We start from the raw sequence: 13248 nt of genomic DNA on the forward strand, positions 1-13248 counted from the left end.
CTATTTTTTTCTGTTCCTCCCCCAATGCTCCACTTCTGCACCCCAGGGTGCAGGGAACCGGACGCCAGGGGCAGTGCGGAGGACCTTGCAAACTGACACCCACCCGCACCCAGGGAAATCCACAGTCCCAGCCGCAGCCTGGGGCAGAGGGCCAGAAGGACAAGACGCCCATCCTGCACGGCCCTTGAAAACACCTTGCCATGACCTGCCCAGCGGTCGACCCCACCGAAGACCCCTGACAGACACTTCCGGCAGCCTCCACCCGGCTCCCGCTGGGTGGTCCTGACCGGCTTGCCTCCCGGGTCGGATGGCCCTGGTGGGCACGGAGCCCACCCATATTTCTCCCCTCACAGAGCCAAAGGGGGGGGGGGCAAAGGGGGGGCGCGCAAAGTGTTGGAGGAAGAGCTGACAGGCCGCCCTCCGGGCACCGAGAGGGTCAGTCCGGGCGTGCCCTAGGGCGCCCCTCTTTACCTCTGTATCCCCACCCTCTGTCCGGTAAAGCGGGTGCCCGAGCCCCACCCGACTGGCCTGCCCGGCCCCCCGGCTCCATCGAGGTGGCTGCACCTGCCGCCCGGCGCCTGCCTTCCCGGGGCTCCGCTGGGAGCGCCTTCCCCGCAGCAGGTGGGCGTGGGGGGCGGGGCGCGCGCGTGGGCGCGACGGGGGGCAGAGCGGAGGCGCGCGGGACGCGGCGGGCGGAGCAGGCGAATGAGACGGGGGGGGGGAGGAACAGGTGGGCGCGCGGCGGCGCGGGAGGGACCGAGCGGGCGAGCGGTTGCAGGCGCGGGGCCGGGGCAACCCCGGAGCGCCGACGGTCCGGGCGGGGCGTCTGGCCGGGGGGCGGGGCGCGCCTTCCCCGGGGACCGGCCCTCGGCCGCCACCCCCTCCGGCCCCGCCCCCCGCGGCCGGGCGGGGCGGGCAGCGGTCCCCCGCGGCGGGGCTGGCGGCAGCGGCCGCCCGCACTGCGCCCAGGCGGCCGCCCTCGCCGCAGCTCCGGGTGCCGCCGCCCGCCCGGCCCCCCGCGGGCGCTGCCTGGCCATGGCCGCGGCCTCCTCCCCGCCCAGGCCCGACAAGAAGCGCTGGGGCTGCGGCCGCCTGCCCGGCTCCCGGCGGGGCAGCACGGGCCTGGCCAAGAAGTGTCCCTTCTCGTTAGAGCTGGCGGAGGGCGGCCCGGGGGGCGGCGCGCTCTACGCACCCATCGCGCCGCCGGGCGCCCCGGGGCCCGCGCCCCTCGCGTCCCCGGCCGCGCCCCCGACCGCCGCCGACCTTGCCCCGCGGCCGCCCGTGAGCCTCGACCCGCGCGTCTCCATCTACAGCGCGCGCCGCCCGCTCCTCGCGCGCACCCACATCCAGGGCCGCGTCTACAACTTCCTCGAGCGCCCCACCGGCTGGAAGTGCTTCGTGTACCACTTCGCAGTGTGAGTAGCGCCGCGGGCCTCGGCCGGCGGGCACCGGGGCTCCCCGCGGGCTGCGGAGGGGCGTGCGGGTCCCCCTGTCTCCTGCCACCTGCTGCCGCAGGGACGGTGCCAGCTGCGTGCGACCCAGAGCGGCCGGGAGGGAAGGGAGGGCTTCATGGGGAAAACGGCGACTCTGAGGAGCCCGTCCCTTGGACTTCAGGGACGTATGGGTCTGACCCTGTGGGGTGGGAAGCTTCCTGCTGGCTCTGCCCAGGCGTGTGGGGGGGAGGTGGCCCGAGCCCAGCAGTTGGCTCCGCGCCTCCCTGGAAGGACGGTCCAGGTGTTAATCCTTCTGGGAAAGACCGCGGGCCGGGGCGCTTGCCCTTGGGTGCAGAGGAGAGAATTCCTCCGGGTCGCCGGGACCCAAGATGCGGGAGCCCCCAGGAGGGGAGGGGCCCAACTCCTGCTGGTCCAGCAGCGTCTCAGACCCTCCCAGTTCAAGGCAGTCCGCGTGTGGTGGTGGTGGGGTCTCCCGGCCAGGGGTGCAGGGCTGCCTCCCAGGGTGACAGGCAGCGGGGTGTCCCTGAGGGGTCCCCCTGGCCGCGGGGAGGGCCCAAACCCCCTTCAGAGATGCGAGCTGGTGAAGCAGCCTGGAGGAGGAGGGGAGGGGCGGGGCGGGAATGTTCCCCGGGGTTCCAGCCCTCAATCAGAGGAGGCCGGGCACCGGGGAACGCAGGGCCCTACAGGCGGCACCTGGCCCTGCTGTGAGCCAGGTGCTTCTGATTCACGCTGTGGCGTGCCTGTGTGGGGCAGGGCCCTCCCTTCTCGGGGGTGGGGGCACAAGGAAGTTCCCTCCTCGGGGCCACCCTCCTCGCTGCCTGCCTGGAGCCCTCCCCTGCTGTTGCCTGGTCCTACTTCCTGGCTGTTCAGCCGGCCGCTGCTTGGTATGGTGCCAGCCTCGGGCCCGTGAGCCTTCACGGGGGTTGGGGGGGGGGCTCTGCCGGGGGGCACGTGGGTTAGCCTCCCTCTAGTGACAGGTGCTCGTCTCAGCAGCCTTGGCTGGCCTGTGGCCGGGAGAGACCTGGTTGGGGGGGGGGGGGGGGCGGGCGTCGGGGCCCTTCATTCTCCCGCCGAGAGACCCTCGGGCCCCAGGGATGCAGCGGGAACTAGGCTCCGGCTGGCTTGGAGCATCCTGTGGGGAAGATGAGGCAGGGTGGGGGTGGGGCGGCTTCAGCTTCGCACTCCGGCTCCTCTGTGAGTGCAGGTGGTACTTGGGCTGCTGCCGACCCCACCGAGGGTCTTGTCGGCTGACAAGTCTCCGGGACGGTGTCCCCAGAGGCGTGGGAGCCTCTTCCCCACCCCGCCCCCACCTCCCAAAGAGTCAGAGGGTGCCCGAACCGTGTCGGTGGCCCGTCTGTGGGAGAGAGTGGGTGGCCCTGCCCGTGGTTGCAGCAGTGGCTTGTTTGGGGCTTAGGGAACGTTCGTGTGCGTCCACCCCGAGGGACCCCACGAGTCAGACACCGGCTGTGGGTGCCACGGTTCCCACGGGCTGCCTGTCTCCTGGCCCTGACCTGAGGCGCCCAGGGGTGGGATGGACCCCACAGCCAGGCCCCGGAGAAAACCCTGCCCTGCAGCCTCTCGGTCCCGGAGCCCCACGTGCTAGCTCCCAGCAAAGGCGGGGAGGCACGCCCGGGGGTCTTCCCGGTGGCGTGGCAGTGCCTCCGTGCCCCTGGAGTGCTGCCAGGACTAGGGGCCTCCGGGAGACCCCCGATTCGCATCCTGGGGATGCAGGCCTGGGGGCGCACGTCCCCCGGGCTCCCTGGCCGTGCCGTGTGGAGGAAGAGGGCTCGCCGCGCCCCAGAGGAAGTCTCTGCTTACACTTGTGTTTTCTTCCTGATTCTGATTGTTTAGCCCTCGGAAGTGTGCTCAGCACAGCGCCTTTGCCCGGCCTCTCCGGGAGCTGGCGGGCAGGGGTGGCTGCTGGGGATGGTGGCTGAGTGGCTTCCCCACGGGGCGGGCCAGGAAGGGATGCTCCTGGAGTGGCTGTGTGACCTTGGGTCAGTCATTTCCTGCTCTGGGCCCTGCCCTGGAGGAGGCATGCCGTGGCCCTGGGGGGGGTGGGGAGGGTGGACCCCCGCTGCGGCTCCCCACCCCCACGTGGGCCAGGGCTGGAGGTGACCCTGGCCGGGCAGGGCGTGTGGCTTGTCTGGGGCCTGGGAAGCTTGCCTCCGTCACCCCCGGTGTCTCCAGGAGGTCAGCAGGCCCTGGTCGCTCTCCGAATTGGCCAGTGACTTGAGGGGACCTGGCCTTCGAGCTGGGATTGCAGCAGGGGCCTGGGGCTGGGGGGCCTGAGCCCAGACAGAGCCCCGTGAGAGGGGGGCACGGCGTCCGCTCCAGTCCCGGTGCGGCTGGAAGGAGTGGCCGAGATGGCGGCAGAGAAAGCCCTGGCCTTGCTGGGCTAGCTCGCGCAGGGGCAGGACGACGCCACGGCGGCCGGGCTCGGTTTCCTGGCCTCGAAGGGCCGGGGCCCCGGGCGGGCGGCTGTGGGAGCCACTGTCCCGGCGGTTCCCGCGAGCCTGGGCACACTCTTCCGGGGGCCGCTGGGGAAATTAGCCAGGATATCCTGTCCCCCCGCCCCTCCCTTTTCGGGGAACCCCTGCTCCGGCCAGCCCCGAGGAGAGCGGCCTTTCCTGTGTGCCCCCGGCCTTCCCTGGGCCGCTGGGGTCAGGGAGCAGGACTCTGTCTGCTTGGGCTTCCTGCCCTCTGGCCCCCCGGCCTTCCGAGGCCCTTTGCACCCCCACCGCGTGGCGGCTTCCAGTCTGCCGAAGGCGCGGGGTTCCCGGTCTCCCCGCTGATGGGCCACAGTGGAGCCGGCTGGGCAGGGGAGAGGTTTCCCTAGCCACCCTACCCTGGGTGCTGGGCGGGGCCCCCATCTCCCTCTGTAGACCCCCAGGGGTCCGTGTCCTTCCCCTGAGTGGTGAGCCTCCGGGAACCCCACCTCCCCTCTTCCTCCCTCTTCCTCCTCCTTCGTCCTCTCCCCTCTCCCCTCCAGCTCTGGGAGCTGCAGGGTGATGTGTGCTGAGTCTTGTCCCTTCCCGCCTCCTACCCTCCCACCACGGTGGCTGCCTGATCCTGGGCCAGCCCGCTCCCGGGTGCCGGCCAGGTGCGCAGCGCCCCCCACAGGCAGCATCGACTCTGGCTGCCCTGACGTTGAGAGCAGGTGCGGCCGAGAGGTTTGAGGGAGGGCCTCAGGGCGCGTGGAGGGGGTCCTGGCTCTCAGACTCCACGGGGCGCTCCTGTCCCCGTCCCCCTGCCACCCTGCCTTTCCTGGGCTCCCAAGGAGGCTTTGGCAACACCTCACGGCGAGTGTGTGTTAATCATTGACGTGCTGGAAGTCGGCCCGGCGGTTTCTTGGGCTGTGTGGGGGGCGGGGTACCGAGGACAGCTGTCAGGCCTCTTCCCACCGCCCCTTTGAGCCTCCCCGACGCGTTCCTCTGCCCCAGTGCTTGGTGAAGCTGGGAATTCCTTTTAGTGCCTTTCCCCATGTCTCCTTCTCTGGGGCCTGGTCCTCTGGTCGTGGCCCGGCTCAGTTGGGGATCCCGGGCCACGAGCCCGAGATGGGGGGCAGGCGGGGAGGCCTGTCTGGAGGCCACGAGGAAGGTGGGAGGAGAAGAGGGACGGTCCAGGGGTGGATGAATTTGGAGCCCGGGCCGGAAGGACCTCCAAGCACATGCCAAGGTCCGGAGGCCACGGGGCTCGGGATGCGGGGAGCGTGGCCGGGGGGCGGGGATGGGGCCTCACGTCTGAGCACGTCCGTGGCTGGGCAGTCTTGCCAGGTTCCTTCGCTCTCTGTGCGTCCCCTCCTCTGTGGCGGCCTCGATGGGCTGCTGGCACCACTCGGGAGCATTGCTCAGACGAGAGAGAATGTCCTCCTGGGCCTGGCCCCGAGTCGGTGGCTCCCTGTGGGCTCTGCCTGTCCCTCTGCGGGTGCCGGGGTGCTCTAGGAGGGACCCCTTTGCACTCGCTGCCCCCACACACTGGACCTTAACATGCAACAGGGTGTCACAGGGGCTGGGCGAGGGCTGGGGGGCTGTCCTGGGGAGGACGGGCGTGAGGCGTCTCGGGGCTGCTGGGTGCCCGTGGGATAACCTGCCTGTGACTGGGGCGGTGGGGGGGGACACCGGGGTCCCGGGGCCTGGCTGTGTGTGGTAGGAGTGCTGGCATGGGCACACGGGTGCTCTCGTTTGGGTTGAAAGGTTACACCACCGCCCTGAACCCCGAGACCGGCAAATGGGGCTGTATTTAGAGAGAGGGCCTCTGAAGAGGTGGTTAAGGTGACACGGGGTCACCGGGGTGGGTCCTGATCCCGTGTGACCGGGGTCCTTGTAAGAAGACGGGATCGGGACCCAGACACGCACAGAGGACACGGGGAGAGGACGGCCGTTCGCACACAAGGAGAGAGGCCTCTGGGGGACCCGGCCCTGCCCACGCCTGGACCTCGGGCTCGGGCCTCCAGGACCAGGGGACGGGACAGTGACTGTCTGTGGTTTAAGCTGCCCTTTCCGTGGTGCTCTGTCGCGGCCACCGCAGGAAACTCCCGTGCCTCCCTGCCCGGCAGGGCTGCGCTGCCCGTGGTCAGGGTGACTGGGGCCCAGGAGCCGGCAGGTCCCTGCTGTGTGCCATCCAGGAAACGGGGAGCAGCTGCAGAGCAAGGAACCGGTCACGTGGAGCTAAGCAGCTGGGGGCCTGGAGTGCCGCGTCCACCAGGGATCCGGGGTCCAGCCGGGCACCTGGTGTGCTGCTTCTCAGGGACTCGAGTGCCCGGAATCTCCCTCCTGTTGCAAGAGCCGGTTCCCAGGTTCACTGCTCTGGTGCTGGGCCTCTTTGCTGGCACGCACGGGGGGCGGCCAGGCCCTCGTGCCCCGGGGAAGCCGCCAAAGGCAGGTGTGGTCCGGCAGGCGTGGGGCCCGAGGGTCCCGGTTCACCAGCTCCCTGGTGACAGGCCGTGCTGCCCTGGGAGCGCGTTCTGGATGGCGAGGCGCGGACGCGCGGGTCCTCTGCCGGGGTGGCCGCTCGGGGAAGCCCCCTGGCCCTTCTCAGACCCACGTTCGGAACCAGCTTTTGGCTGGCATGGGTGTGGCGTGTGGCTCGAGAGCCTGTGCTCTGGCAGGGGTGACGTGGCTGGGACGAGCTCACGTCTGGCTGCTGGGAAGCGGGAGACGGTATCCGAGGACAGCTGTCTGCGAGGACCCGGGGGGGCATCATGTGGGCCCTGAGGTGACGCCACACAGAAGCTTCTGGAAGCTCCTGTGCCCCCGGCCGCTGCGGCTGGAGGAGAAGTGAGAATTTCCGCACCTCTTGAGCTCAGACCCCACGGATCTGGAGGGTCAGCTGGGTCTGGGCTCCCTCTCTGCGGGGAAACCACTGAGTGTGGAGGAGGCCCCGGGTCCCCAGGGCACCTCGGGCGACCGTCCACACCTCCTCCACCAGCGAGGGCCACCACTTTCTGTCCCGAGGCCTCCCCAGGGGCTGTGAGCAAGCCCAGATGTCATGAGGGCAGGGTGGTCCTGGCTGGCAGCAGGTGTGGGGGCTCGGTGACCACCAGGGACACTACGTGACCCGAGCCCCAGGAGCCATCTTTACGTGAGACCTTCCAACCTGTGAGGGGACCCGCCCTCTGCGCTGGTTGTCCTTTGCCGTGGAGCCCGGGAGACGCGGGCCCTTCTCTGAGCCCGTGTGGGCACCCACTGTGGTGACCGTGCTGGGGCACAGGGGCCTGGCTCCCCTCCCTGCCCCCCTGCCCTCCCCCCACCCCCACCATAGGAGTGGAGGTGATGAATGGTGCTGGGTACAAACCCCGGGGCTCCGAGAGGGCAGGTGATGTGCCCAAGGCCACACAGCCAGGCGTGCCCAGGGCCGTTTGGCTGGAAAGCCCGCAGCGCCCCTTGCGATCTGGGCCGGAGCCTGGGCAGCCCTGTGGAGGCCCCGTGGGGCAGTGGGGAGTGTGGTGTTGACCCGTTCGTTCGTCAGGGACGGAGAGGGGCGGTGGCACCGGGCACGTGGGAGCCAGGCCCAGCCTGGAGGTGCCGCTGGCCGGTGAGCTGACTGTCAGCGCGTCCTAGGTCTGCCCACCCTGGGTCGGGGGGTGGTGACGGGCCTTCAGAGGCCTCTGCCTTAGAGCTCTGCCTCCCAGAACCGCAGGCCGCTCCTCCCCGCGGAGCCGACTGCCTTTCTGCCACCTCTACCCCCGAGCTGGGACCCCGGTGGCTCAGCAGCTCTCGGGTGTTAGAAGATCTGAGTGGGTGATGCTGATGGGGGGGGGGGGGTGCTGCCCGGGTCCTCCCCCTCCTGGCACCCCGCAGGGCAGGCGCTCACGACAGGGTCACCTGGCATCCGGCCTCAGCAGCCGGGGCCCCGAGAGGCCTGGGCCGAGGCGCTAGGCCTGTTGCCCAGCAGCTCCGAGCCCACAGACAGGCCGGGCCTGATGATATGTGTCTGCGGGTATTTTTATCCAGCGGCATTCCTGAGCTTGGGAAAGCGGTGTGCCCGAGAGCCCTGCAGGCCCCGAGGTGTGTGGGAGGCCGTGGGGGGTGCTTTTCGGAGCACTTTCCTCAGGGACTTCTCTGTGCCCAGCAGCCCTGGCTGGGGGTGGGCTCGGAGCGGCTGGGGGCGACGGCCCAGGGCCACGCAGCGCCTGACGGCGGGTGAGGCCCCGGTGTCTGACCCCTCCCTGCCGCCACCCGCCCTGATCTGCGGAGCCGGCCCGGCCCGGGGCAGAACTCTCTGAACGGGCCCCCTGATCCGCGTGCCCGTCCACCCCGCCTGGGCCGGAGGGCCCGCCCCTGCCCACCCGGGACTCTGGACCTGCCTTTACTGTTCAGCCACTTGCAGATGGGGAAACTGAGGACTGGCCCCTTGGCTCACGCAGCCCCTGGAAACCTATTCCACGTCCGCCTGGAAGTTTGTGGCACGTGAACGTCCTCGATCACGGCGAAGCCCCTTTGCCGGCACCGTGCCCGGTGCGCGCCCGGGGGCACCCGTACGCCCGCCGGCCCTCACCCCCAGGCTGTAGAGGCTCCCGCTCCACAAAGCACCTGGCGGCCGCCTCTTAGATGCTCCCAACAGTGGCTCCTCTGCCTCTTCCCGCTGGATTGGCCACCAAGTGCCGCACGGAGGTCTACGGGGAGACTGAACACAGCAACTACGGCCAGGCCGGCCGGACAGGAGCCCTCCCTGCAGCCCCGGAGACGGCCGGCCACACCGGGACTCCCACCCCACCCAGTCCCGCGGGGGGCTGCGCCTTTACCTGTAGGATGGGAGGGCGAACAGGAGGAACCCCGACCCAGGGGGACAGGCCCCCGCCTCCCGGAAGTGTCCCCCGTGGCAGGGGGTGCAGCAGGGGGCCCCTGGGGGAGCCCAGGAGAGCTTCAGGGGGTGCCTGGGGAACCACGCGCTTCGAACGTTTGACGTGGATAGGTCTTGTGGTGACTTTCTGCCCCATGACGTCTCCAGTGGGTCCCTTGTAAAAGTCACATCTGCATTCTTGGCTAGGACGGCTCAACAGATCATAAACTGTAAAGCTCGGGTAATTAAGACGGCGTGGTACCGGCACGTGGACAGGCGGATGGACCGTGGAACAGAACGCAAAATCCGCGTATGGACTCAACCGCGTGTGAACGCATGGCCGAAAATCTAGTCGGCGCGTCAGGCCAGTGGGGGAACCCCGCGGTGCGGGGGAGGGGAGGGCCCCGAGGAAGAGGGCCGGGCTGGACCACGGGTCACGCCGTGGCAGGTGGATTCCACGTGGGCTGAAGGCAGCCCGGGGGCTCCTGTGCGGCTCTAGCACGTTAAGACGAAGGGCGCAGGTGTGAGAAAAAACCTTTCTGCGACACCAGCACCATAAGAACAGGACAAAACCTGGAGAGAGGTTGTGTCTTATCACAGAGGCTCGATCTCTCTGGTAGGGAGGGAACTCCTGCAAATAAGCAAAACGCCACTGACCCCGCGGAAGGTGAGCGAGAGGTGAGCACAGCTCAAGGGGTCCTAAGAGAGGAGGTACGAGCCCACTGGGGGTCGGAGTGGCACAGACACCGCCAGGTCCCATTGGACAGGCAGGAACCGCCAGCCTGTGTAGACACCCCCGCTGGCGGCTGGTGAGGCAGAGAGCACTCGTCTGGCAGGACAGCCTGCCGGATGGTAGGCTCTGTGGGGAGGGGGGTGTGCGTGCGTGTCCTCCCTGCCCCAGCAGCCCCGCGTCCTGGAGTCTATCTCAAAAATGTTGGCCACAAAACCCCCCAACACGACCCAACAGGAAAATCTGCGCGCACGAGGCTGTCTGTTGAAGAGCTCCTCAGAACAGCAAAAAAAGACGGAACTTCCGGCGGCCGTGGTGGGGACCGGCTGGGTCTGCCCCGTGCAGGGCCTCGTGCAGGTGTGGGAAAGGGACCTGTGATCCCCGCACACTCTCAGGGAGTGATTGCCAAGGGTAAAAGTCTAACAAGCCACCGGGCACCTAGTAGAGGGAGAGTCACAGGCGGCCGCGTGCTTGCTTTACGTTAGAAAAGTGAAGGCAGCGGGACAACCCAAAGCTTCTACAAAGTCTCCTCCAGGGAGCAGGAGGGGCCCACGGAACCCGCGCAGCTCTGTGGGTACTTTGTTGTGCAGACCTGGCCTGGAGACCACGTCGTCTCTGCGATTTTCAGTGTCCCAGCACACTTTGATGACCCTCACCTGATTAGTCCCAGGCCTTCGCACGGGGTCCGCGGGTGAAGCACATGAGTAATTACGTCGGCGTCCTCGAGAGCTGAGACTCCTGGCAGGAGGAAAAGTCCAACATAAGTTGGTGAAGCGAAAACCCTCCCGCCTGCACCTGGAAGTCTCAGGTGTTCATGATGATTCTGTTGAAGAAAATGCTTTTCTGTTTGCTGGAAAGGGCCAGAAGGGAGGAGCGCCCCCTTAGCCGTGAGCACCCCCAGCCCGCAGAGCGTGGCCTCTCTGCACCGTCTTCCCTGGACGATCCCAGCCATCTGGGCCTGGGGCAGGAGTGGTGGTGGTGGAGCCCATGCTGGAAGCAGGACGGCCATCGGAGGCCACCAGGGCCGCGTCACCAGGCCTTGGTGACAGCTTGAAGGTGTGCTCCCCGCTGGAGGCGTGGCAGGTGCGGGGGGACGCTGCGTGGACCGAAATGCACCAGGAGGACTTCGCACCCTGGAGCTCACCTGCCGGTCAGGGGCTAAGCCGGCAGGTCCCTGTGGAGACGGCTCGTCATCTTGTACCCTGACGAATGTGACTCGGGGAAACCCAAGAGCCGGTGAGGTCCTGCCTCTTCGGGGTCCTGCCTGCGGCCTGAGTAGGTGGCCCGGGGTCTCGAGGCCGTGGGTCTGGCACCGAGCGTCGCGGCAGATCCAGACGTGTGCCCGCCCGTGACGCTTTCTCGCCAGTGTAGACGGGTGAGCGAGTAGGACGAAGCCTCTAGGTCCACATGCGAGCCGAGTGGAGGCACCAGGGCCCCAAGAGCACAGTAAATGACACACGGGCGCCCCTGCAAAATCCCACCGGGGGGACCCTCTCTGCAGGCCAGACGCCCCATTCTGTCCACAAATAAGAGACCAAGAAATAAGAGGGAACGGGACCCTTCGGAGAGGATCGTGCAGGGACGGACCGCGATGTGTGACCTCACCCGGGCCCTGAGTAAACCCCGTCCCCTCCGGTGGGACGCGTGCCTGTTCCCGTGGACGCTCCCAGCCCCCTGCTGTCCTGTCGCCGCTGCCTCCTGGTGCGCCGGCCCCGTCGGGAAGGTGTGGGGCTGTCGGGACCCTTTCGCGAGTGGCTCCCTCACGTCCCTGGGCCAGGGGTCCCTGGGGTAGGAGGTCTGCGTCCACACACGGCTCCCAACTCCCTGCGGCCCCTCAGCTGTTTGCCGGGAGACCCAGGCTTCCTTGCTGTCCAGTGGCAGGGACTCGTGGCCTCTCATAGCTGCACCGTGGTGCCTGCTGCCGTGTCAGGGGCTCGCGCGGCAGGCCTGGGCCTGGGGACGGAGACGCACGTGACAAGGAGTCAGAGCAGGCCTCCTGGAGATGTGCGCTGGGGAGAGGGTGGTGGGAGACCCGGCGTGCTGGGGTGGGTGGGCTCTGGGGTCTGGGCAGGTGAGCTGGAGGCGTTGGTGGGGGCCGTGAACACAGGCGGAGTTGGCCGGGCTCACCTGAGGGCCACGGGAGGCCACGGCCACATGTGTGTCTCTAAAAGGCCACCTGCCCTCGTGGCTGTCGAGCTGTCCAGCTTGGGCCTCGCCCCGGAACCCCAGACCCGTGTCCTGCCTGGCTCATGTATCACAATGTTGACAGGTCCCAGATGGCACACGGTGCCCTCCCCCCGCCCCCCACTCCGTCCCCGCGACGCCCCGTCTGCCCCCTGGCTGTGTGGGTGCTGGATGGCACACACGTGTGTCCCCTCCGTACAGACCGCAGCATCTTTCTGCAGTGCCCGGGACTTTCTCAACAGGTTGCAGACTGTTTGGACGCGGAATTAGCCTGTGGTTCGCGTTTAAGGCGATCTCCGAGGCTCTCAGTGCCGGGCTGCAGCGCCGGGCGCAGTGGTCTCCCAGGGCGCCTCCCGGAGGGCGTCTCTGCACCTGGGACCTCGGGGGTGGGTGGGTGGGTGGCCTGCGGTGTGAGGGGGCGCGCATCATACCGCTGTTCACAGCGCAGATGTTCACAGGCTGGGAAGCACGTGGGAGATTCGAGGCCGGTCGCAAACGAGCCGGCGAAACGCTCAGATGTCCGCACCAGGGCTGAGTCGCTGTCCTTTTGTCCACGGTGTCCCCCGTGCTTAGAACGCGGGGGGGGCAGGAGACAGGCATGCGGCTGGTGTGTGAGCACGTGACAGTCTGATGTGCCGTGCAGTGTCCCTCACGGCGGCGGGCCGGCCCCTGTCTGAGCTCTCAGCTCTGGGGCACAAGTGCTCACAACCCTCCTGATGTGAGGGCGCACCTGCCGTGGGGTAAGCCCGGGTGCGGGGCCCAGCAAGGAGCGGGGGCCCCTGAGGGATGGGAGGGTGAATCCAGGGGCGGACAGACGGAGAGACGGCGGGCGGCTGGACAGATGGGCGGACGGGTGGGTGACTGGATATCTGGGCAGACGGATGTACAAATGGACAGACAGGTGCAGGCGTCTGCTGTCCCGAGAGGGGTCTGTAGGTGGATGTGGCCTTGGCCAGCCTTGTGCCCCCTGTGGTTGGGGTAGATTGATGCCCCGTCGGCCGTCCTGGGCCACTTTAGCCACGGTCCGGGACGCGGAAGGTGGTAGAACGTCCTTGGTCCTGGGAGGACACGAGCTCCACGGCCCCTTCACGACCCCTGGGCCCGTGGCTATTTTTGCGGACGTTGCTGTGGGAGCCACGGGAAGCCAGCTGGTGGCCCAGATTCCAGATAAATGGGCATGTGGGTGGGCAGCTGTCCCTGGGGCCACCTGGCACCGTGCATGAGTGTGGGTGGTCGGTGGGGTCAGCGTTGGGCTGTGATCTCTGGTGCTGAGTCCTGACTTGCCTCCTCCTCCTGACTGGCCTCATCCTGAGCTGAGCACCTGCCATGGGGCTCCCTGCAAAGGCCTCAGTTTCTAGAACGTACTTCCTGCTTCCTCTTCCTCAGAGCAGAATCAGCTCTGATCGGGGAGGCCGCTGTCACAGCCCCATCAGGTCCCACGAAGGCCCCCCGTTACCAGCGGTGAGCCGGCGCTCACGCACGCGACCATCCGTGCCCTGGGTGTCGCGGGGCTTAGGACCCGGTGACCCCACCCGAGAACCACATGGCTCAGGGTGGCCCGAGGGCAAGGGGGCAAGTAGGGCCGGTGGGAGGGTG

At 68.4% G+C, this 13248-nt stretch overlaps 1 protein-coding gene across 1 annotated transcript in view; it reads left to right on the forward strand.

Annotated features, from left to right (window-relative positions):
• Nucleotides 1–904: 904 nt before the first annotated feature.
• Nucleotides 905–13248, forward strand: part of KCNQ1 (potassium voltage-gated channel subfamily Q member 1) — a 317397-nt gene continuing 305053 nt past the window's right edge. Inside the window, 1 exon segment of the mRNA XM_053899318.1 lies at nt 905–1415. Coding sequence (XP_053755293.1) covers nt 1036–1415 — 380 coding nt within the window. The 5' untranslated portion in view covers nt 905–1035.

Source organism: Panthera pardus, unplaced genomic scaffold, assembly GCF_024362965.1.
Source record: "Panthera pardus isolate Hobbes unplaced genomic scaffold, ASM2436296v1 HiC_scaffold_12, whole genome shotgun sequence".
NCBI classification, from domain to species: domain Eukaryota; kingdom Metazoa; phylum Chordata; class Mammalia; order Carnivora; family Felidae; genus Panthera; species Panthera pardus.